The 25,424-nt window shown below is 54.3% G+C and overlaps 1 protein-coding gene across 1 annotated transcript in view; it reads right to left on the reverse strand.

Annotated features, from left to right (window-relative positions):
• ARHGAP8 (Rho GTPase activating protein 8) overlaps window positions 1–25,424 on the reverse strand; it is a 90,430-nt gene that overhangs the window by 39,932 nt on the left and 25,074 nt on the right. Inside the window, exons 3-5 of the mRNA XM_025399920.1 lie at window positions 17,460–17,547; window positions 11,202–11,333; window positions 7,010–7,096 (exon numbers count right to left, since the gene is read on the reverse strand). Of these exons, the coding sequence (XP_025255705.1) occupies window positions 7,010–7,096; window positions 11,202–11,333; window positions 17,460–17,547 (307 nt within the window). The remainder of the gene's footprint in view (window positions 1–7,009; window positions 7,097–11,201; window positions 11,334–17,459; window positions 17,548–25,424) is intronic.

Genomic DNA, 25,424 nt, shown 5'->3' on the forward strand with positions numbered 1-25,424 from the left:
AGTGGGGATCATTAACAGATAGATGTGAGCATGCCTTTATACAGAAGCCTGTAATCCTCCCCTTCTTTCTGACAATCTAGGTTTGGTTTTTGTCATACATATATCATTTGAGTTTTATTTTGTAGGACAGTATTATTTCCTTATTGTATATGTTTAAGATATACCACTTTCCCCCTCCCCCCGAGATGGAGTCTCGCTCTGTCACGCAAGCTGGAGTGCAGTGGTGTGATCTCGGCTCACTGCAGCCTCTGACTCCTGGGTTCAAGTGATTCTCCTGCCTCAGCCTCCCGAGTAGATGGGATTACAGGTGCACACCACCACTCCTAATTTTTGTATTTTTAGTAGAGACAGGGTTTCTCCATGTTGGCCAGGCTGATCTTGAACTCCTGACCTCATAATCTGGCCAGTTCGGCCTCCCAGAGTGCTGGGATTACAGGCATGAGCCACTATGCCCAGCCAGGATATACAACTATTAATGTGGGTAAAGAATTATACTGTTACGGGAAAAGGAAAGTTATGTATTCGGCCAAACCGAAGATATTTTATGTTATTTTATGACAATTTGAAAGTCTTAAAATAAGTATTCATGTATTTTCAATGTTATTTTGTGAAATCAAAATAATTCAAGTTACCATTGCAAAAGTAAAAAATACGGAGATCATCACAGGTAGGAGGATCCAAAGGGACAGCGCCAGCCCAACGCTCAGCCCCACGCTCAGCCCAGTGCCAGCGCCAGGTTCCCAAAGGAGCCCCAGGGAGGCCGAGTGTATTGGCTCCCCCTAGTGGACGAGAAAGAATCGGACCTGGGGGCTGGGGGAGTGGGGTGGGGACTGCCAGGTTTCTGCATTCAAGGACGCTGCCAGGTAGGAGGCCAGGGAACCCAGGCTGACGGCTAGGGCTCCAGAATAGTCACCAAAGTGCAGTGTGCCCCTCACACCAAAGACAAGGGGAGGGAGGAAAGTGGGGCCTGCCTTAGTCCTCGCACCCCAGCCCCCCGGGGGAAGGGGCTGGTGGGACCCCTGCGGGAGTGTCCTCACCGCCTGCCCATTTAGACTCCACAGGACTCGGGGACAGTCTGGTCTCTGCCGGAAGGCTGCCAGAGGCTCTTCCCGGGGCTGTAAAGTGCTGTCAACGTCCTGTGTGATGGGCAGAAGGAACCCACTAAGGGCCAAGGGAGCCTTGCCCCTCTGCAGTAACCATTCTCAGGGACAGAGGTGCCCGCTTCAGAGCTGCAGGGAGGCCTCCCCTGCCCAGCCCCTCACCTTCCTCTCCGCAGCCTCCCTGACCCCTCCTGCAGGCCAGGCTCTGCCGAACATGGACTCGGGGGCAGGCGCAGCCAGAGCCCTACCACTTGCCTCTCCCTCTCGGGAAAGGGCCCACAAGCCAGCTCAGCCAGGGACTCCCAACACGGCGGCCGGCAGTCACTGGGGTTCTGGTTAGAGTCGCAGCCACAGGCACCACCTGCGGGGGTGTGAGTCGGGAGGTCTGGGCCAGACCCAGGGCTCTTTTGTGTGTGGGCGTTTGAGAGCCTCGGAGGTCCTCCACTTCCTTCATTTACGAATGAAGACTTGGGGAAGAGAGATTATGTGGCTGCCCAAGACCTCACAGGCAACGGGCAGCGGAGCCCAGTCTGGGCTCCAGAGTCCCAGCCCAATTCCTGTGGTCCTCTCCTGGCAGCTGCTTATGTCCAGGCACGAGGCAGGATGAGGGGCAGAGTCACACAGGCTCGGGTTGGATCCCAGCCCACGCCCCTCCTCCTGGTGCGACCCTGGGTGTAACCTCTCTGAGAATCAACCTCTTCTTCTTTGAAATGGGGAAAATGTGGCTGACTTCACAGTACTATTTTGCGGTGCCTGGCACATAAGGTGCATAAGATATTGGAATCAAATTAATACAAAAGGGTAGTTTAAAAAGTTTTTTTTCCTTTTTTTGAGGAGGAATTTCACTCTTGTTGCCCAGGCTGGAGTACAATGGCACGATCTCGGCTCACTGCAACCTCCATCTCCTGGGTTCAAGCGATTCTCCTGGCTCAGCCTGCTGAGTAGCTGGGATTACAGGTGCCCGCCACCACGCGCTGCTAATTTTTTGTATTTTTAATAGAGACGGGGTTTCACCATATTGGCCAGGTCGGTCTCGAACTCCTGACCTCAGGTAATCTGCCCACCTCGGCCTCCCAAAGTGCTGGGATTAAGGGGTGAGCCACTGCTCCCAGCCAGCTTAAAAACATTTTAAAACAGGGCCAGGTGAGGTGGCTCATGCCTATAATCCCAGCACTTTGGGAGGCCAAGGCTGAAGGATTGCTTGAGCTAAGGAATTCAAAATGAGCCTGGGTAACATGGCAAAACCCTGTCTCTACTAAAAATACAAAATTTAGCTAGGCATAGTGGCATGCCTGTAGACCCAGCTACGTGGAAGGCTGAGTCCAGGAGTTCAAGGCTACAGTGAGCTGTGATGGCACCACTGCACTCCAACCTGGGCAACAGACTGAGACCCTGTCTCAAAGCAATGAAACTAAACAAAACGACAACAAACAAAAAACACAGTACTAGCAACTAACACTGAGTATTTGCTAGTGCCTGGCAGGCCCTATTCTAAACAGTCAACATGGCTTACTCCTATAATCCCAGCACTTTGAGAGGCTGAGAAAGGAGGCCAGGAGTTCCAGTCCAGACTGGGCAACATAGCAAGACCCTGTCTCAACAAAAAAATTGTTTTAGACTAGCTGGGCATAGTGGTGCGCACCTGTAATCCTGGCTATGTGAGAGGCTGAGGTAGGAGGACCACCTGAGCCCAGGAGGTTAAGGCTGCAGCGAGCCATGATTGCACCACTGCACTCCAGCCTGGGTGATGGAGCAACCCCCTATGAAAAAAAGAGAGAGAGATAAAAGGAAGGAAGGAAGGAAGAAAAGTAAAATAAACACTGTATATGTATTAAGTCAGTGAATTATTGTGACAATGGAATGACTTAAGTAGCCTTGTCAGCCACATGGGGAAACTGAGGCAGAGAAGGGTTGCCTCTCTTGTTGAGGGTAATGGACGGCAAGGGTCAGAGCAGTCAAGCCCAGGCAGTCTGACGCCATCGCCACCATGCCGTCCAGGCTGCCACGTGGAAAACAAGAGGAGAAGGTGAACTTTTTTTTTTTTTTGAGACAGTCTCGCTCTTGTTGCCCAGGCTGGAGTGCAATGGTGCAGTCTCAGCTCACCACAATCTCTACCTCCCGGATTCAAGTGATTCTCCTGCCTCAGCCTCCCAGGTAGGTGAGATTACAGGCAGGCACCACCATATCCGGCTGATGTTTGGATTTTTAGTAGAGATGGGGTTTCACCATGTTGGTCAGGCTTGCCATGAATTCCCGACCTCAAGTGATCCGCCCATCTCAGCCTCCCAAAGTGCTGGGATTACAGGTGCCCGGCCAAGCAGGTGAACTTTTTTCCCAAGAACCTTAGAGGTTTCCAGAGCTCTCAGTGCAACAAAGTCGGACTCTGTCACCCAGGCTGGAGTGCAGTGGCGCTATCTCAGTTCACTGCAATCTCTGCCTCTTGAACTCAAGCAATCCTCCCACCTCAGCCTCCTGAGTAGCTGGGACTAAGGTGCGCGCCACCACGCCTGGCTGATTTTTGTCTGTTTTGTAGAGGCGAGGTTCCACCATGTTATCCAGGCTGGTCTTGAACTCCTGGGCTCAAGTGATCCACTTGCCTTGGCCTCCCAAAGTGTTGGGATTACAGGCGTGAGTCACCATGCCTTGCCCTCTAAGGATTTTTCTTTTTTCTTTTTCGAGACGGAATTTAGCTCTTGTTGCCCAGGCTGGAGTGCAATGGCGTGATCGTGGCTCACTGCAACCTCTGCCTCCAGGGTTCAAGTGATTCTCCTGCCTCAGCTTCCCGAGTAGCTGGGATTACAGGTGCCCAACACCATGCCCAGCTAATTTTTTGTATTTTTAGTAGAGACGGGGTTTTGCCATGTTGAGCAGGCCGGTCTTGAACTACTTACCTCAGGTGATCCGCCTGCCTCAGCCTCCCAAAGTGTTGAGATTAAAGGGGTGAGCCACCGCGCCCGGCCCCTCTAAGGACTTTTCTAAGGTAAATGACAGGACTAGCTTTTTTGCTATGTCAAATATGTCACATGTCACATAGGGCACAAGGGTGCTGGGCCTGGTTAAACACAAACAAAACCTCACCTTCCGATAGGGGAATGTGTGCGGCACAGGCCACTAGGTGAGAAAAACTGTCAGGAAATTCTAGTGACACGAAAGGAGCTCTTTGGCCACAAAAATCTCTCTGTAGATTAAGCAGGAGCTGATTCAAGTCTGCTGCTCCGCCAGTTCTCCCAGTGGGCCTCGGGGCCACACGATTCAGTCCCTGGAATGACAGCTCTGGTAGCTGATAAGAAAAGAAGGCCAGGCGCGGTGGCTCATACCCGTAATCCCAGCACTTTGGGAGGCGGCAGGTAGATCACCTGAGGTCAGGAGCTTGAGACCAGCCTGGCCAACATGCTGAAACCCAGTCTCTGCTAAAAATACAAAAATTAGCCGGGCATGGTGGCAGGTGCCTGTAATCCCAGCTACTTGGGAGGCTGAGGCAGGAGAATCGCTTGAACCCAGGAGAAGGAGGTTGCAGTGAGCCAAGATCGCACCATTGCACTCCAGTCTAGGGGACAAGAGCAAGACTTTGTCTCAAAAAAAAAAAAAAAAAAAAAAAGCACTTTGGGAGGCCGAGACTGGTGGATCACGAGGTCAAGAGATCGAGACTATCCTGGCTAACACAGTGAAACCCCGTCTCTACTAAAAAATAAAAAAATTTTAAAAAAACTAGCTGGGCGAGGTGGCGGGCGCCTGTAGTTCCAGCTACTCCGGAGGCTGAGGCAGGAGAATAGCATAAACCCAGGAGGCGGAGCTTGCAGTGAGCTGAGATCTGGCCACTGCACCCCAGCCTGGGTGACAGAGCCAGACTGTCTCAAAAAAAAAAAAAAAAAAAACAGAAAAGAAAGGCTCCAAGCTGCCTGAAAGGGCAGTTTCCCCTCTTTTTTTTTTTTCTGCAGCCTTGAAATCCTGGGCTCAAGCAATCCTCCTGCTTCAGCTTCCCATGTAGCTGGGACCACAGGCGCATACTACCACATCTGGCTAATTTTTAAATTTTTTATAGAGGTGGGACTCACCTTCTTGCCCAGGTCAAACTCCTGGGCTCAAGTGAGCCTCCTGCCTTGGCCCCCCAAAGTGCTTGATTACTGGCATGAGCCACTGTGTCTGGCTGCAGAGTAGCTCCCGATGTGCCCCAAGGACCAGTGCTTGCCAATATTCCTCTGAGTGCCAGTCACAGTAAGAGACAAAGGGACACAGGGACAAGGGTGGGACGGGGCAGCGTAGCCCTTGGGGCGGCAGCTGGCTGGTGGGGAGACAGGCAGGTGCCTGAGAGCCTGAGCTGTCCATGCTCCTTGGGGGCCAAGATGCTTCCCAGGGATGGATGGGAAATGGGAAGGAGAGAGTGTGGACTCCGAGGTCCCAGCTGGCATTCCAGCTCTGTCCGAGTGCTCCCTTTACACTGAGTGTCACACCCACTTGCACGGTGTCTGTGGGGCGTGAGGAAGAGACCTATGTCAGCAGCAGCCTCAGAGCCACGTGGGTGGGCTCCAACAGGTGGAAGGAGCTGAGGGGGGAGCTGGCAAAGGTCTGTGAGATTCGAACCTCTGGGGAAGAATGACGACCCCTCCAGGGATGTGCCTCCCTGTGCCCAAAGGCTTCTTCCCAGGGAGGCCCTCCAGGAGTCCTCCCGCCCCTCTCACAGAGGCAATCACCTCACCCGAATATCCTGACGCATCTGGTGCACACCGGGGCCCTCCTGCTCTGAGCCCCTCCCTCGCCTGCAGAAGTCACCCAGGCAGGGCCAGAGCCACCGCGCAAGAGCGACACCTGTCAGTCTCTTCCCCACCCCACCCCCGTCATGTGGCTCCGTGCACACAGTTTGTGCCTGATGCAAACAGCCCAAATGGAAGAAAATACAGGACGCCCAGGCAGAGACCCCCAGCCCTCACCAGCCCCTTGAGCTCCTGCTTCCCAATACTGAGGCAGAAATCCTTCAGCAGCAACGAGCCTAAATATAAATATGGAAGAAGCTGACTGAAGTCGCCACATTTCCGGGCTGTGGCTGCCTCTCTTTAGGCCGCTTATTTGGGTTGCTATGCAATAAAAGCTTAACTCAGCAGGCTTGGGGTGTTCAAGCCCTGCCCATTCCAAAGAGAAGCCTGGCCATGGGCGACCTGCTCCTGGGTGGAAACCTCTCGGCCCCTGGAAGAGTCAGCCTGGTCATGTCTTTGCACACTGGAGGCCTTGGGCCAACACCGCAGAGTTTGTGCCAAAAATGTGATTGAGGGTGGGGGCCTTGGGCTATATTCATCTCATCTCAGGAGGGGCTGGAGACCGAGTGACTGAGGTCAGCCAGGTGGATACTCCGTGCCTACATGACTGATCTGCAACAAAAACGCTGGGCACCAAGGCTCGGTGAGCTTCCCTGGCCAGCCATGCTCCCTCCTTCTCCACACATTCTTGCTGGGAGAGTGGAGCACTGTCTGTATGAAACCGCCTGGAGAGAACAGCTGGGAGCTTGCACTTGGACCTCCTGGACTCAGCCCTGTGTGCCTTTTACCTTTGCTGACTTAAATCTGTGCCCTGTCTCTGTAACACACCACACCAGTGAAGCTAACAGCTTTCCTGAGATCTGTGTGTCCCTCTGGAAATTCACGGAACCCGAGGGTGGTCGCACAGTGTAGGGGCTCAGGTCAAGGCAGGGGGCTAAACACCAGGTGCAAACCCCACAGGTGTCAAAGGCCAGCCACTCCTGTCCATGACCTGGGCCGGCCTTGTGACCCCCCGCAGACCCCCAAGCGGTGGGGGAGCCCCAGATCCACAGGCACCCTGGAGACAGGCCCTCCATGGCACGTGGATAGGGAAGGCCGTCCCACGGACACTGAGGGACCTCCAACCCCAGCGGGATCCTCTCCCACAGTCCCGCACACCTCATGAGCGGCTTGAAGATGTTCCACAGGACCTTGATGAAGCTGGTGGGGTGCACCACGTAGAGGGCCTTCAAGTTCTTCTTGTATCTGGGGAGGGAAACGGGAGATGACTTCAGGCTGCCAGGCTCCGAGAAACACCCCACGCCCAATAGCCCAAAAAAAGCTGCCTCCACTGTGAGTCTCAGAATGTTACTTCTCTCAACGGGATCAATTTAAGGGCATCAAACAAAGAATGAAATAAACTCAGCGAAAATCAGGACCCCTCACCCACTGCCCCCGCCAGGCACGCCTGCAGCCCTTTACAGTTCGCAGAGGCACACGTGCAGGTCGGAGCCCTGTTTATAGGCACTCACTCACACCAGGGTGGGGTGGGGGTCTGGAGCACAACCTGGGGGAAATCTGGCAACAGCTCTCAGAAATAAAACCGCACAGAGCCTCTCGGCCAGCACCTCCCCTGCCAGGAGCTCACCCGGACCAGAAGGAGCTCGCCATGTTGGTTATGATGGCAAAAAAACCCGGCAATAACCTAAACGTCAGCCGGCCAGAGGCTGGTTCAATGCAACAGCCGCCCACACAATGGAACACCAGGTGAGCTTCCCTCTCTCCCTCTTCCCAGTCCCAACACTTCCTTCTTGAGTATTTCAGCCCAAAACCATCAGGTTGGGCAAGAAAGGTACCTCTAGTGACAGGGAACTCACCACCCCTGGAGACACTCCCCTTTTGGGTAGTTTAATGTCTAGAGTGTCCCTCCTTTTTGCTTCTACTGAGCCAAGATCTGTAACGTTAACCCTAACCCCCACCCCTATCCACCCTCCTGGGGAGTGGGAGAGTCACACAGAACAAGTCCGCCTCTTTCATCTGATGACTTGAAGGCCACGGCTGTCACGTTCCTCTCTTCCCTGCCTAGTCCCCTTTGGCCAAGGTTAAATGATCGCCGATTGGAAGTCACTGCTTCAAGTCTCCCCACCTGCGTGGCTCCGCTTATCAATGCCCTTCAATGTGGGAGCCCTGACAGCCTCCCCAGGCTGCGGCAAGGCCAGCCTCCTTCCCCGGGCTGGTGCTTTGTCACTGTTCACAAGTCCCTGCTGGCAACACAGATTCCAACTCGCCAGCCAGATTTCATACATCGACCACCGGCACATCTTACCTGGATGTTAAGGAATTCTGCTGCTGTCTCTCAAGCAGGAATGACCCATTCCTGATGTGCGAACCGGCAGCCCCCTCAAGAAAGGGAAGGGAAACCACCTGGGCTGATTTCGGGTTTGTTTCTCTGAGCTGATTTCTGGCAACTGAGAAGTGGGGAAGGCACCTCAAGGAATCTGGGGTGCATCTTCGATTGTCACATGGGGAAGTGCAGAAGGCAAAACCTTCAGCTGCTTTAGCTCAAGACAGGGCTACTGTGCACATCCTGCTGTGTCAGCCTGAGCCTCCTGAAAGGGCTGCTTTAAACATATCACTCACCTCTCCTCAAGCACCTGCCATGGCTCCCTGCTGCCTCTTAAACACAGTCCAGCATCCTCTGTGCCCCTCCCTCCTTTGCTGCCTTCCTCCAAGGCTCCCCACGTGAACCCTACAGTCCAGCCCCCCACCAACTGCACCAAAGTCCACCCTGCTCTTTCTTGCACCTGGCCATACCTCATACCAGAAACAAAATCCAGTGATTGCCACTTCGTGACACCCTACCCACCACTCCACGGGCAGCTCAAAGGCTGCCTCCTCCATGCAGCCTTCCTGATTATGCTGGCTGGAACCTTGGTAACTTCCTGCCAGTACCACTTCACTCCTCCATCCTCCCATCTAATGCTTATTAAAAGCCTGCCAGCCAGACACACTGGCTCACGCCTGTAATCTCAGCACTTTGGGAGGCCCAGGCAGGCGGATCACGAGGTCAGGAATTCAAGACCAGCCTGGCCAACATAGTGAAACCCCGTCTCTACTAAAAATACAAAAATTAGCCGGGCATGGTGGCTCACGCTTGTAGTCCCAACTACTCGGGAGGCTGAGGCAGGAGAATCACTTGAACTTGGGAGGCGGAGCCAAGCTCTCAACACTGTACTCCAGCCTGGGCAACAGAATGAGACTCTGTCTCAAAAAAAAAAAAAAAAAAAAAAAAAAAAAAAAAAAAAAAAAAGCCTGCCATATGCAGACCCTTTCCCACCTGCAAGGGATGCAGAGACAGGTCAGGGGTCACAGCCTAGTGCAGGAGGCAGACCCGTTCACAAACCCCTAAGTGCTAGGATTGGTGTCTCTTCAGGGACAGTGAGGCTGCAGCAGAGAGGCTATTGATTCTCCCAGGACAACCCAGGAAGGCTTCCTGGAGGAGGACATGAGCTGGGGCTAGGCCATCTCCAGCTTATACAGGTGCCCAGTAAATGACTACAAAATACAGCAACAATTCTTTGCCTAAGACATGGGACAGGGAACCAAGAAGTCCCTCCAAAAGTCCTATTGATAATGACAGCAGGACCCAAAAGGCAATTGGAGGAAGGACTTCTGGGACAATCAGGTGCTGCCTCCCACTGTCCCACTGACTCAGGTATCTGTGAAGCAGATTTCTGTTACAGGTTTGAAAGGACTTCGAAGAAGGAAAACCCAAAGGAATCTAGGATATCCATATCAACGCCCACCGCCGCAGTCTACGAGCCAGATATACTGCAAAGTTGATTGCTAGGCAGGACGTCCCTCAGGAAAAGTCCGCCGACTCCAGGCCATGGCCAAGTGGTGAGTAGCATGGGGTGGGGGAGGGAGGCGGGGGCCTGGGGTGGGGTCCTGCCCTACCACACCCAAGCTGAGTGACCACAGGTAAGTCACTTGCTCTCTGGGGCCTGTGTGCTCATCTGTAAAATGGAACTGCCCATCCTACCAATAGTAGGCATCGGAATGCCCCTTACAGGCTATAAAGGGCTGTGCAGGCAGGAAGGGGGGTTAGTGAAGAAACAGTCACGCAGTTGGTTTCTCTGCCCGTAATTCACTGGACCAGGGGTGGGCGAAAGGGCACACAGGACGAACCCGGCCTGCTTCCTGCTTCAGTACAGCCTGCAAGCTAAAAATGGCTTTTTGTGTCTTTTTTTTTTTTTTTTTTTTTGAGACGGAGTCTCGCTGTGCTCCCAGGCTGGAGTGCAGTGGCGTGATCTCAGTTCACTGCAAGCTCCGCCTCCCAGGTTCACGCCATTCTCCCGCCTCAGCCTCCTGAGTAGCTGAGACTACAGGCGCCCGCCACCACGCCCGGCTAGTTTTTTGTATTTTTAGTAGAGACGGGGTTTCACCATGTTAGCCAGGATAGTCTCGATCTCCTGACCTCGTGATCCACCCGCCTCGGCCTCCCAAAGTGCTGGGATTACAGGCTTGAGCCACCGCGCCCGGCCGGCTTTTTGTGTTTTTAAGTGGTTGAAAAAGAAACAGAAGATTTCATGACACGTGAAAATGACATGAAATTCACATTTCAGTGTCCACAGCGTTTTACTGGAACACGGTCCAGCAGAGTTGTTGCAATAGAGTGACTGGCCTGCAAAGCTAAAATACTGACTGACTAGCCCTTTAAGAGCAAGGGTGCCAGCTTGGCGTGGTGGCTCACACCTGTAATCCCAGTACTTCCGGAGGCTGAGGTGGGAGGATCGCTTGAGCCTGGAGTTCAAGACCAGCCTGGGCCACACAGTGAGATCCCCATCTCTACAAAAAAATACAAAAACTAGCTGGGTGTGGTGGTGCGTACCTGTAGTCCCAGCTACTCAGGTGGCTGAAGCAAGAGGATTGCTAGGGCCCACTGAACTCCAGCCTGGGTGACAGGGCGAAACTGTCTCTCTTTTTATTTTATTTTATTTTTGTATTTTTAGTAGAGATGGGGTTTCACCATGTTGGCCAGCCTGGTCTGGAACTCCTGACCTCAGGTGACCTACCCACCTTGGTTTCCCAAAGTGCTGGGATTACAGGAATGAGCCATGGTGCCTGGCCGAGACCGTCTCTTAAAAAAATAAATAAAAATAAAGGAAAAGAAAGAATCCTCTGCCCGGGATTCCAAAGTCTTAGCCCAGAGGGGAGGTGAACCCCCACTGCCCCAGGTTTGCTCACTTCCTACCCTCCACCCTTCCAGGCCCCTCCCCCACTGCATACTCTGTGAGCACTTGTGGCCACAATGCCTCCTCCTGCCACACCTAGCCCACACCCATGTCCCTGAAGGCTTGCGGGCACGCACTTCCTGTCGAACTCCTTGTATGCGCTCTGGAGCCAGCCCAGGGATGGCTTGTTCCGGCTGTTCAGCCCGTAGTGGAAATAGACGATGGTATAATCGTTCTCGACGTACTGGTCCAGCGTGTACTTCAAATACCTGGCATAACACAGAAGATTCAGTTATGAAAATCACCTGGCCGGGCGCGGTGGCTCAAGCCTGTAATCCCAGCACTTTGGGAGGCCGAGACGGGCGGATCACGAGGTCAGGAGATTGAGACCATCCCGGCTAACACGGTGAAACCCCATCTCTACTAAAAAATACAAAAAACTAGCCAGGTGAGGTGGCGGGCGCCTGTAGTCCCAGCTACTCGGGAGGCTGAGGCAGGAGAATGGCGGGAACCCGGGAGGCAGAGCTCACAGTGAGCTGAGATCCGGCCACTGCACTCCAGCCTGGGCAACAGAGCGAGACTCCATCTCAAAAAAAAAAAAAAAAAACATCTGCTCATTATTGAAATCCAACGTTTCCTACAACGGCAGCTGTGGTCACCCAGTGGGTGCCAGCACTGGGCCACACGGAGACTCCAAGCACCGTGGGCCCCGGTCCTCATTTCCTAGATGACCTCTGAGGCTGAGGCGTTAAGTGACTTACCTAAGGTCACACAACTAGTAAGGGGATGTGGTAGGCGAAAATATGGGCCGTGGAAAGAAATCTTTATCAAATCCGTGGAACCTGAGAATATGACCTTATCCGGGAAAAAGGTCTTTGCAGGTGCAATTAAATTTAGGACCTTGAGAAGAGGGGCTCATCCTGGACTACCCAGGCGGACCTTCGGTGCAATCATATGCATCCCTCTAAGGCAGACGTGAAGATAAGAAGTCAGAGGGGAGAAGGTCGCGTGAAGACAGAGGCAAAGCAGAGCAGAGCGTGACGTGGCCACCAGCCCTGGAAGGCCGAGGACTGCCGACTGCCTTTATGGGCTGGACAGGCAAGGAAGGGATTCTCCCTCCGCAGGGAGCACGGCCCTGCCCACACCTTGATTGTGAACTTCCGGCCTCCAGAACGGTGAGAGAATACGCTTCTTGTTTTACACCACCACATTTGTGGTCATGGTTACGGCAGCCCCGGGAAACGCGCAAGGAGGATGAGCTGGGATTCGAACCCAGGAATGCTTGACTGCTCAGCCCTTGCCGTTAACCCCAATACCACAGGCCCTTCCACCTCAGACGCCCTGCTGCTTGCTGCATTTCTAAGGCAAGCAATTCCCTCTTTCCAGGTGAGCTTCTAACATTTTGCTTTTCATTATAAAGTGAGAGTCTTGACACTGCTCTGCGTCTGTCACCTGTCACCCCCTATGGTGTAGGCTCTACCCACTTCCCATGGACCACGTTCCATCCTGCCCTGCTGCACTGAGGAAGCATTGTCTTCATGTCACCTGTGGGAAAGGGCTTGCCCTGCCATCTGCAGGAGGAAGGGCTGCAGAAGGACCTCCTAACCCTCCCATCAGCACTCTGCAGGGCCTAACACTGAGCCAGTCAGGCCATGATCCCTCAGCTCAGATTGTCCAGGTTCTCACCTGGAGCACATCTTGTAATTAATCCACCCAGGTGGTCCCGCTCTCTGAGGCTGTGGGCGAGGTGCTCTGCAGACAGATGCCCCCAGAACTGCCTCAGGAGAAAGCCCCAGCTGCCTGTGCCCATCTGCAGATGCTCGGCTGGTCTTGCACTGCCCAGAAGCCTGGAGACCAAGGATGCCAGCTTCTCCTTTGTGCATCTGATTTATAAGCAACGTCAGAGTGCCCTCTGTCAAAAGCCCAAACCACCTGAACTGCAGGCCTTCTACACATTCAGTTCTCTCAATGACCTTAGTAGGCAGGTACTATTATTTCCATTTTATAGACAAGTCAACTGAGGCTCACAGAGGTGAGGCAGTAAGGGGCAGAGCTGGGCTTCAAACCAAGCAGCTTGGCTCCAGCGTCCACACACTCAGCGTCTCTGAGAGCCATGGGCTGCCATCCACGCCTGCTCCCATCCCATTGTCTGCTTTGATGTGGAGAAATCACGCACATCTGACCTCACACCATGCGTGATTTCAGATCACCCGTGGTGGAAGTAACTTCAACACCCATCTTCCAGCGCATTGCCTGTCTTGAACGCCATGTGGGCTAAGCCACTGGGGCACACTTCGCCAAGGTCATCCTTTACTGAGTCACTGTCTCAGAAGACCAGGTCGAGACTTCCACCTGAACACAGAGGGATGGAAGAGTCCCCGAGCCACTGAGAATGTCTCACTCCTCCTCACTTCTCAGGGTAGTCACTTTCGCATTTCGCAAATGACTTTTTCGAGAAAGGGAAACTGAGGCCAGTGTCTCTGCACAGCTCATCTTCCCACTCTGGACGCCTCCTCGTAAAAGCAGGAACCCTTCCTCTGGCCCCAGTGCTGGGCTCCTCCGGGTGCCTTCTGTTCAGTGTGCTAAAATCCTCTGGGTGTCAACGCATCTGCCCACGTGCTCAGCACAGGAAGTCATTAACTAAATTACCAGTTGAGTTTCAAAGACAGACTCGTTTCTTCATCCACTTCAAAAATAGGAGCATGCATCTGGCCACAGAAAAGCCATCCGGTTGAAATGGATAGGGAGGATAACGTACGGAGTGTTTTTTTCATAAAGGCTGCAGAGAAGGCTAAGCCTGATGGCTCTTATCAAGGCCAAGAAGCCCACAGAGCACCTTTAAATGAGTTAGAAAAAGATGCGTTTTCCTCTGGGAAGATGCTTGTCCCGCACTGAGTGAAAAGAGTACCAGCTGATGGTAGCTTCTCATCTGGTTAGCCTTGTGCAGTGAACAACCTATACAACTGTTCAAGGAAGCCATGCTTACCACTTCCACCTAATAGTAAAGGAATCTTGAATAAGCACATAAAAGAACACAAGGTACCAATTTGTTGTCGGGGTGCTTTTTGTCCAATGGAGTTGAAATTCACATAATATAAATTAACCATTTTAAAGTGAACAATCCAGTGGCATTTAGTGTATTCACAAAGTTGTGCAATTACCTCTCTATGGTTCTGAAATATTGTTATCAACCCAAAAGAAAACCGAGACCTATTAAACAGTCCTTCTCCCCATCACTCCTCCAAGCCCTGGCAGCCACCAATTCGCAATCTTCGAAGGCACTTTTGTCTTTATAAGAACAGCAAATCCTGAGCTCCCTCCTGGCCCAGCAGCAGCCCCGTGGGGAGAGCTGACCCACAGGTCACGGGTCTTTCCGTGCCTAAATGACCTGACAAGGGAATGCGTCCTCTCAAGACGATCCCAGGATACGAACTTTTCCTGAATCTGGCATCCGTCTCTCCCTGTGTGCCTGGTGAACACCAAGAGTAGGCAGCAGGCTGGCATCACCTCCTCACTGGAGTGAGCACCCTCTGGGGAAAGCCAGCCTCACTGTCTGGGGTAACCAGCCCCAGGATCCCAGCTCGCCCCATGCATCCTGCAGGTCTCACCGTGCAGCAGCAGCACCGGTGGAAAGTGCTCCTGGCACCTGCTCCCCGAGAGGTCTCTGCCTTTGCCACTGCAGTTTCAGCTGTGGTCGGAAGATTAACAGACCAGATAGGATGCATCTATCGGGGGGACTTCTCACGAAGCAACCAGCCCAAAGTCTTCTGGGTGCTTCTACGATCCGATCGTGCCTTTGTTCATCTTGCGTTGGGGGTTCCAGGTCACATCCTACTCCCCGAGTTCCTTGGCCTTAGCAGTTAGATGCTGGCATCTGGAAATGGCGGAAGGCATAGCCTTCCCGCCAGGGTCATGTCCTGAGCTGTCCCCAGCAGTGAGGGAGTCCGTGGCAGGCCAGGTGCCGTGCTCCCTGTCCTCACAAGGGCACAATAAATGTTTCCAGGGACACCCAGAGATGAGTCAGGGCTCGGCCTCGGGAATGAAGCTCAACCAGTTCACTGTCAGGGAGCAAATTCCAAGGCCCTGAGAACCTAACTTCCCTCCACTGAGACTGAGCTTCTCCCCTGGGCCTGGGGAGCTCTCACTCACCTGGGACGGGGATTCTGGCAGGGGCGCTGCTCTCGCTATTTTGCCAACTCTTCCCCCAGCAGCAGGTCTCCTGGGCCCAGGGGTTTCACCAGGAAGGAGGCTCGGTGGCTGCCTTATGAAAGCAGTGTGGCCAGCACAGCAGACACCAGCAGCCAGGGACAGATGAAAGAGGATGACAGGGCGCCCAAGGCCATACACAGGGGAGGGGCGGGTGCTGCCTTCTGAGCAATGGGAAACGGCCAGTGCAGAGGGTACAGGGCAGGAGGCCCACGTGGCTTTGAGAAGGGTGATGGAGGGAGGGAAGGAAACAGGCAGACTTAAGAGGGCCGGAGGCCCGGGCCAGAGCTCAATAATGTGGACTCAAAGATGTCCTGGGTTGGAGAAGGCTCAGTCCTGCAGGGTCTGGTGGCCTAGGGGTCATGTGACAGCCAACTGAGGGCCCATGAGTCAATCTAGTTTAGGTTAGCCTTTCACTTCACTCTGAACACCCGGTCTGTGCTGAGCACGAAACTTAGTGATGGAGAAGTGTGTGCACGGGAGGGGGTGTGTGCATGAGAGAGGGGTGTGGGCATGGGAGGGGGTGTGTGCACAGGAGGGTATGTGTGTAGGGGAGGGGGTGTGGGCACGGGAGGGGGTGTGGGCATGAGAGGGGTGGGCCCATGGGAGGGGGTGTGAGCATGAGAGGGGTGGGCCCATGGAAGGGGGTGTGAGCATGGGAGGGGGTGTGAGCATGGGAGGGGTGGGCCCATGGGAGGGGGTGTGAGCATGGGAGGAGGTATGAGCATGAGAGGGGGGTGTGTGCATGAGAGGGGGTGTGTGCATGGTGGTTGGGGGTGGAGAGGACAGCCACAGTAGGGGAATGGCACAAGACGGAAGTGAGCACATGAGGGGACATATGCAAGGGAGGATGTGTTTGGGGGTGCTGCATGCAAAGGCTGGGGGAACGGAAGGTGCAGCCCAGAAGGGGTAATGTACAGACAGATGGGGGTAATGTACGCAGCCTTGGTGGCTATGAGGACCCCTGGGCTCATCCCTTCAGAGGGTTCTGCTCAGTGCAGTAAAAGTTTCCTTGACCAAGTCAGTTGGAAACGGCCTGAGACCTCCCCTTCTCAATGCTCCTGATGCTTGTTGGTATGGCAAACCAACAACAACCTGGATTTTCTATGGCCCCCACCCCCTACCAGCTGCGGAGCGCATGCGCACCTGGGTAGCGCTGGGTGTATACAAGGTACATGGGGTCCAGGCACCCCTCACTCAGCCCCTTCCATGTCCCACTACCTTGTGTCTCAGAGTCATCTCCTGGCCTCAGTTCTCCCAAACCACAATGTTGATTTCCTCAGTTCACAGGTGGGCCCTGATACAGTGACTATCCAATGCCTCACATACAGTAGGTGCTCAATAGATGCCTGCTGAGCCAATGACAGCAGCAGCAGCAGGCCCTTGTCTTCTGTCCTGGGTTTGAATGGCACCCCCCAAAATTCCACCCAGAACCTCAGAGTGTGACCTAATTCGGAAATAGGGTCTTTGCTGGTGTAATTCGTTCAGATAAGGTGCTATGGGATTAGGGTGGCCCTAGTCCAGTGGCTGGTGTCCTTATGAGACAGGAAGACACAGAGGCAAAAAGGCCATGTGAAGACTGAGGCAGAGAAGGGAATGACACGGCCACCAGTCATCCGGGGCCCCCTGGAGCTGGAAGAGGCCAGAAGCTCCCCCGCAGCCTCCAGGGGGAGTGCAGCCCTGCCGCCGCCCTGACCTTGGAGACTGGTGCCCTCCAGAACCAAGGAAGGTCCATTCAGCATTTTAAGCTGCCAAGCATGTGGTCTTTTGTGGCAGCCACAGGAAACTCACACAGCTCCGAAGGTGTTCCCAGAGAGAGGCCCAGGGAGGTTTTAAAGGGACAGTGTGTGGGGGAGGCCTGGCACTTGGCAGCCATGTCATCTGCAAGGTTGGTCTACACCTAGGACCAGGGGACTGTCCCTAACTCCAAAGGGAGGCACCCACAGCTCGGGTGGCTAAAAGGAAACCAAACCTGGCTCCCACTGTGCTAATGAATGGTGCACGGAAGCCCAGGGCCCGGGGGTGTCCACAGATGGCCCTCCAGTAGGCTTATGAGCGCAAGAGCTCTGCACACCAACAAGTTCACAAAGGAGGCCCCAGAGCAGGTGACTCACAGGGAGGTGGGGTGAAGGGATGGGTACAAGCAACATGGAAAGACAGGGACAGAAAGAGAGGAGCAGGACACTCACTCCAGCAGCCGCTGGTGGTCCAGCTCATGGGAGGGTGGCATCCGGCAGCAGCTGAACGTGACAATGCGTCTTCCAAAGCGGTCATCCCCTGGAAGAGCAGACACAGGTGAGCCTCTGTGCCACCTTCTCCTAGAAAACCCTCGGGTACTTAGCAAAAAGCAGCCTCCTTGGCCAGCCCAGCCTGAGCTGGGAGGCACAGGCAGCAGCATTCCTCGAAGGCGACACCTGCTGAGTGAGCGTCCACCATCTGCGACTTTACACACGTGGCCCAAGTTCATCTTCACGACCAGCTATACCCTGGAAATAATCCCCCCACTTTATAGATAGAAAACTGAGGCCCAGCAGGGTTAAGTCATCAGTGCAAAGCCAGCCGGCAGGCTGCACCAAAGACTTAAAACGAGACACATCTGACTTCAAAGGCAGGATGTAGCTATTCTGCCTCCTCCTCCCACCGCCGACCCCAGGACTCTGGGCCATGGTGGAGGCCAGTGTGGCCTGGGGGACAGTGGCTCTTGGGCATGACCTCATGTCGGGGATACAGGAGCCTTCTCAGGAGTACAGATACTCAGTCCTGCCCTCCGTCATAGCCCGGGCTACCCTGTGTCTCTTGACACATCTGTGTCCCCAACATGGACAGCTGCAGGAAGGGGCACCCCCCCCTACATGGACAGCTGCGGGGAGGGGTACCCCCCACACACGGACAGCTTTGGGGAGGGGTACCCCCGACACATGGACAGCTGCGTGGAGGGGTACCCCTTGAGAGCTGGGACTGGGTCTGCTTATCTCTGTCCCCAGAATCCAGGTTCCGGGCCAGGCGCTTAGTGAGATAAAAAGACAGCACAGGCCGGGTGCAGTGGCTCATGTCTATAATCCCAGTATTCTGGGAAGCCGAAGCAGGCAGATCATTTGAGGTCAGGAGTTTGAGACCAGCCTGGCTAGCATGGTGAAACCCCATCTCTACTAATAATACAAAAAAATTAGCCAGGCATGGTGGCACATGTCTGCAGTCACAGCTACCTGGGAGGCTGAGGCAGGAGAATGGCTTGAATATGGAAGGCAGAGGTTGCACTGAGCCGAGATCGCGTCATTGCACTCCAGCCTGGATGACAGAGCAAGACTTTGTCTCAAAGAAAAGATAGAACAGACTCCTGAAGGAGAGGGCCCTGCAGACCATCCTCCGTGCCTGCAGACACAGCTGCCCCTCCTCTCCCAGCCCCGACCCCGCCTTGCCCCACCCTACAAATGGCCAGAGGAGGTTGGAGACCTCATGGTTCAGACCTTCCTCCTCTCTCTGCCCAGGGCCCTAAGAGAGAGGACCCCCTGCGTGCAGGACACCCTCGGGAAGGCCCTGACAGTGACTCAAGTGTAGTCTGATGTCACCCCCCAACCCCCGGATTCCCTGCACTTCCTCATTCCAGGGCCACAGCTCAGGGACACGGAGAACGGATGTGCTGCCCCGCTTCCCAGCGCCCACAGCTTCTTCATTACAATTAAACACACAAGGACACAGGTAAGAACAGCCTGTGGCACACATGCCAAGGGTGAAAACGCGGCACAAAGGGGTGCAGGCAGTGGGAAGGGAGCCCAAACCCATACCAGGCTGTCGTCAGGAGTGGGGAACATGGAGATCCCCCCACTCTGGTCCACGAGGCCCCCACTGGCCGCCTCTCTGCCCCTGAGGACCTGGCCCAGCAGCCTTCCTTCAATTCTTCAAGGGCATCCTCCTGCCCGAGCTTCCACCTGGAATGCTCCGCCGCCACCTTCCTGACTCTACACCCCTTCCCACTAAACCCCACCTCTGTAGGAAAACTGTTGCCCCCTGGCAGGTCTGTGGATGTGCCGTCACATATGGGAGCAGCTCCTCTGGCCATGAGCACAGAGACAGGGGCTCCAACCCCAGTGGTGTGGGCCCAGGAGGGGTAATGTACAGGGAGAGGCCACACACAGCCTTGGTGGCTTTGAGGGCCCCTGGGGTTGTACCTTCAAAGGGCTCTGCTCAACGCAGTAAACGGTTCATTGGTCAAGGTTCCAAGCCCGGCACAAGTGCTGGGGGCTGTGCAAAGGGGCCCAGGCCCAGGCCCTGGCTTCTGTGAGGGTGCCCATCTCCCAGGAGACCTTGGGGCACCCAGGGTGGGGGCTGGGGATGGGAAGCCTGGAGCAGGCTGCAGCCCCTCCTCCCAGCACTTTCTGCTCCCTCTTCCTTTCCTCACACAGGAGTGGGAGGACCCACATCTGCGCCTTCCAGGACAAGAGCATTTGCATTTTTAAAAGTCCAGTTCCTCAGTGGCACCCGCCACATTTCAGGTGTCCAGCAGTCACGCGCAGTGGGGGCTGCCCTGGACAAGGCAGGGATGGAGTGTGTCCAGCATACAGAACATTCCACTGGGCAGCGCTGACCTCGAGGGTGCAGACTAGGGTGTAGACCTCAGGGAAGGGGCTATGGGACCGCTCAGTCCGCCTCTAACCCTGTGTAGTAGGGGAAGAGTGTCCCAGCCCAGCCCAAAAGAACACACAAGTCCCCCTGGACCCTCAGAATGTGACGCTGGAAACAGGGTCACCACAGATCTAATTAGCTAAGCATCAAGATAAGATTATCCTGGATTTAGGGTAGGCTTCAAATCTAATGACTGGCAGGGCACAGTGGTTCACACCTGCACTCCCAGCACTTTGGGGGCCAAGGTGGGAGGATCATTTGAGCCCAGGAGTTCGAGACCAGCCGGGGCAACATAATGAGACCTTCCTTGTCTCTAAAAAAAATTTTTTTGGCCAGGTGCGGTGGCCCTCTCTTGTAATTCCAGCACTTTGGCAGGCCGAGGTGGGCGGATCACCCTCGGTCAGGAGTTCAAGACCTGCCTGGTTAACATGGTGAAACCCCCTCTCTACTAAATATAAAAAATTAGCTGGGCGTGGTGGTGCACGCTGGTAGTCCCAGTTACTCAGGAAGCTGAGGCAGGAGAATCTCGAACTCGGGAGGCGGAGGTTGCAGTGAGCTGAGATTGCACCAATGCATTCTAGCCTGGGCGACACAGTGAGACCTCGTCTCAAAAAAAAAAAACTTATTGGCCGGGTGCGGTCGCTCACACCTGTAATCCCAGCACTTTGGGAGGCCAAGGCGGGTGGATCACAAGATCAGGAGTTTGAGACCAGCCTGGCCAATATGGTGAAACCCCGTCTCTACTAAAAATACAAAAAAATAGCCAGGTATGGTGCGGGGATGCCTGTAGTCCCAGATACTCGGGAGGCTGAAGCAGGAGAATCGCTTGAACCCGGGAGACAGAGGGTGCAGTGAGCCAAGATCTCGCCCCTGTACTCCAGCCTGGGTGACAGAGCGAGGCTCTGTCTCAAAAACAAACAAACAAAAACTACGAATTGTTTAAATTAGCCAGTTGTGGTGACATGCACCTCTAGTCCCAGCTACTCAGGAGGCTGAGTAGGTCCAGGCTCAAGGATCACTTGAGCCTGGGAGGTCCAGGCTGCAGTGAGCTGTGATCACGCCACTGCACTCCAGCCTGGGTGACATGGCAAGACCCTATCTCAAGAAGAAAAAAAAGTCATTACAACTGTTCTCAGAGTGTGTCCTTGGAATGAGAAGGGATGGCAGTGAGCTTTCTCGCCCCTCAGCTATGAAAGGTCATGAATCAAGATTCCACACTTGGCTAGGTGCGGTGGCTCACGCCTGTAATCCCAGCTCTTTGGGAGGCTGAGGTGGAGGGCTCACTTGAGCTCAGGAATTTGAGGCTGCAGTGAGCTAGGACCATGCTACACTACACTACAGCCTGGGCAACAGAGTGAGACCCTGTCTCGTGAAAAAAATTAAAAAAAAAAAGTACACACCTGCGTGCATGCATGTACCCACACGCACACTGGCATGAGTGCACACACACGCACAGCGTGCGAACTCTGATGTCCCCGCCCTGGCTGCCTGGCCAGGGGACTGTTTTTTATTTAGGCCACGCATCTGATTCTTCCCAGGAGCCTGGAAGCTACTCTGAGGTTTGGAATCCTAGAGCAATTTCACAGCTTCCAAATACAGCATCCTCTTCATTTCACAGTTCCTTACGAATTCTGGTCACGCTTCCCATTTGTTTAGCAAGCTTCTGTTTTAAAGGGTTGCACTGTAAGCCACGCTTTTATTTGCTTCCCTTGCCAAGTGGGAGTTTTCAGGCAGAAAATCTTCAATGGCCACCCCTGAAACTAGAGTGTTTTCCAGACAAAGTGTCTGCCACCGCGGAGGCCAGGGTTCCATGGCTGACCCAGAGCCTGTGCCCGCCTCCTGTGGGATAAAAGCGGAAAGAACAACTTTGCTCCTAAAGTGATGAATCATTTATATGGCTACTGAAGAAACAAGGAGTCAAATCAATGCCTTTAGGGTTGAAAGAGAAAGATAACATCAGGATAAAAAATTAAAAAAAAAAAACTGAGTAGCATTATCATCTCTGGAATCAGAGCAAGTGCAAAAGTCTTGGGGGATGTGCTAGATAATTGGACCAATGGAAGATCAGCTCAACCAGCATTTGTTGGGGGCCTGCTGTGCACTCAGCTCTGGAGAGAGACACAGCCCCTGCCAGGCCCCACGGCCCAGGGGAAAGGGATCGGGGGAAGTGGCAGGTCCACGCCCAGACCCACAAGCACCTCTCTGGGAACCGTGGGAGCCCTGGCAGCCACACCCATCACCTACGTCTGCAACGGCTTTTATCTGGGCTCAGACCACCCTTCACAGGTTGAGGGCACCCGCACGAGAATGCTACCCACGCGTCTGGCCAGCTGGCTACAAATCTAGGGGTTCCCACAATCCCTCCCTGTTTGCTAATTTGCTAGAATGACTTGGAGAGCTCAGGAAGGCACTACACTAACAATTAGTTTTATCACAAACGACGCAATTCAGGACCAGCCACAGGAAGAGACGCGCAGGGTGAGATCTGGGAGCGTCCTGGCCACAGAGCGTCTGTGACTTCTCTCCCGTGGAGTCAGGAGGCCTCCCCTTTGTGCCCATCGTCATAGCATCACCAACCGGTGATGGCCGAGGGGCCAACGGAACCTCTGGAAATCCAGGGCCCCCACTGAAGCTTCATTTCATCGGTGGGACTGAGGGAATCACAGGCCACAGAGTGAACTCAGCCTCTAGCCCTTCCCTTCCTGGAGGTCTTAGAGCCCCACCCCATGAATAACAAAGATACTCCTTTCACTTGAGAAATTCCAAAGACTTAGAGTTACCCTGTGGGAACTGTGGACAGAAGAGGGCCAGCCCCATTCCGAAAGATACAGCATCGGCCCACCCCGCACCCCCGCCCACCATCGGCTGCCCCAGAGGAGCACACCGTGGGGGCCTCCACCCACCGGGCAGACACGCAGCAGATGCTGGTCTCCAGCAACAGCAGAGGCAGCAGAAGCCGGGGCGGCGGGCAGTGGCTTTGTGTCCAGCTCCAGGTCATTCCGGGGAGCACAGCAGCATCTGCTCTGGGACCCCTGGTCACAGAGGAACCGTAGGGGGTGTTCAGAGGTCACAGATGTGCCTCCCTGAGCTACTGGGACCCAAATGGGAGGGAGGATCAAGGTCGCTGGGGCAAGGACTGAGGTTTGACTTTCTCTATGGAGCCTGGGAAGCCGGTGAGGAGGGGTGGGGACAGCCTGCAGCAAGGCCAGCAGAGCCTGCGGACGTGGAAAGGAGTGCAGATCCCAGGGACAGCGGCAAGGCCACTTAAAGGGGAGGGGACACAGGAGGAGAAGCTGTCTGTGCTTGTGTGGGCAAGTGGGGCTGCGGGGAGGGGCTGTGATGCCACCTGGGGTCGGGGAGGGGGTGGGAGGCTTGTGGGAGGAGCAGCCCGCCAGGCTGGGTGGGTCCCGGGAGGTGTCCTAGGAGGCCTGGTGAGAGAACTCGGCTCAGACCTGGTGTCCAAGAAAGAGAACCCTGTGGGCCACAATGGGCCACCACAGGTCTTAGGCAGCTATTCTGCAGGTCCCAGCACCCTCCTTCTCATACCTCCAGGCCCATCCCAAACCAGGGGGCTCCCCTCCACCTCCCTCGTCTGGTTTGCAGGTGGTGGGGAGGGGAGGGCTCGTGGCCTGCCAGTGCACTGGTGCCTATCGCTGGTGAGGGGGTTTGTGCTGGCTGGGGTGGTGTGGGGAAGGGACCCGTGGCTCTGGTCAGCTGGCCCAGAGGGTACAGAGGGGTGTGGGGATGAAGCCAAGATAGGCAGGTAAGGATGAATTCCCACCTGAGGAGCTTGAACTCAGTTCAGCCAGCCACAGGGCCCGAGGTACCCAACCACACCATGAGCCCCCGTCCACTCTGCCATCTGCAATGAGGGTAAGAGGGTCCCAGGACAGAGTATGGTACATGCAAAGGGACCCCAGCCCAGAGCCCACACTGGGTCATGTCCCTGCTCCTCATAAGCACCCTGCTTGCATAAGGTGCTGACTCATTCATTCAGTAAACACCTATTAAACACCTACTGTTTGCAGAGCCCATGGCCTTGCATGATACTGAGCTCTCTGAAAGTGAGCTGCTATTGAAGGCTTTTTACTCCCTCCCAAACCAGAAGGGCAACTAATTTGGTACTTTGTTTTCATACCAACAGATTTCTTTTCTTTTTTTTTTTTTCAAGAGACAGAGTTTGGCTGTGTCACCCAGGCAGGAGTGCAGTGGCATGAGCGTAACTCACTGTAGCCTTGATCTCCTGGGCTCAAACGATCCTCTCGTCTCAGCCTCCCAAGTAGCTGGGATTACAGGCACGAGCCACAGCATCTGGCTCATATCAATAGTTTTTTTTTTTTTTTTTTGAGATGGAGTCTCGCTCTGTCGCCCAGGCTGGAGTGCAGTGGCACAATCTCAGCTCACTGCAACTTCCGCCTCCTGGATTCACGCCATCCTCCTGCCTCAGCCTCCCCAGTAGTTGGGACTACAGGTGCCCGCCACCACGCCCGGCTAAATTTTTGTATTTTTAGTACAGACGGGGTTTTGCCATGTTAGCCAGGATGGTCTCGATCTCCTGACCTCGTGATCCGCCCACCTCCGCCTCCCAAAGTGCTGGGATTACAGGCGTGAGCCACTGTGCCTGGCCAATGAAAAGGTTTAAAAAGAAAGAGAAAAAGCAAAGAGCTGTACCCAGCCTGCCAGAGTAGAATCTCTTCCTCTGCCCAGTCCCTGGCTGGGCTGGGCTGGCGCCTCTTTGGTCATCTGCAATATGGAAATACTAACGAAACTGACTTGGAGGGGTTACAGGAAGGATTAAATCAATAACCTGCAGGAAATCTTGGCCCAGCCCCAGAACACAGTAAGTGCATTGTGAGCTGTTACTACGGACCAGGTAGGATGCTGGGTGCTCCCAGGAGTGCTGTGTCTCATCTCTTCTTTTACAGGTGAGAAAACTGAGGCCCAGAGGCCAAGTAAGCATAAGGATGGGTTGACATGGGCACCTGGCCGAGGCTGACTCCCAGCCAAGCCTCCGCAGCTTCCTCTGCACGTCCCACACTGAGGCCGGCCTTCCTCGCTCCCTTGGTCTCCCCAGCAGCTGAGAAGAATCCCCAGAACTTTCAACCTTCCCACTTATTAAGCCGTCAATTCTGCGTCTGTGTTGATGCCATCAGTCAATATGAGTAAATACCCTTCGCTGTTCTCTGGGAACACAGGCCAGCACATCAAAATCAGACTTCAATATGATATAATATGGAAGGAAATGAAAACTATCAATAAAATGCAAATTCTGCAAGGCATCAGATGAATTCACGACCCCTGTTTCTCCCCTCGCTTGTTACAACACCACATCACTCACTGTCTCTGCAATGGGAGAAGCCTGGTTTATGAATAAAGAAACGATTCCCAGAGCCGTTACCCACAGGATGCGCGGGGCGATTCATCATTCTCTCCCAGTGGAGGGCGATTAAAACACATCATAAAGCCAGCAGCAATCTATCGGGAGGGAGTCGCAAGTTTGCTATGGTTTTTGTTTGAAGTTGCTAACCATT

The sequence above is a fragment of the Theropithecus gelada genome, chromosome 10 (genome assembly GCF_003255815.1).
Source record: "Theropithecus gelada isolate Dixy chromosome 10, Tgel_1.0, whole genome shotgun sequence".
In the NCBI taxonomy this organism is placed as follows: Eukaryota; Metazoa; Chordata; class Mammalia; order Primates; family Cercopithecidae; genus Theropithecus; species Theropithecus gelada.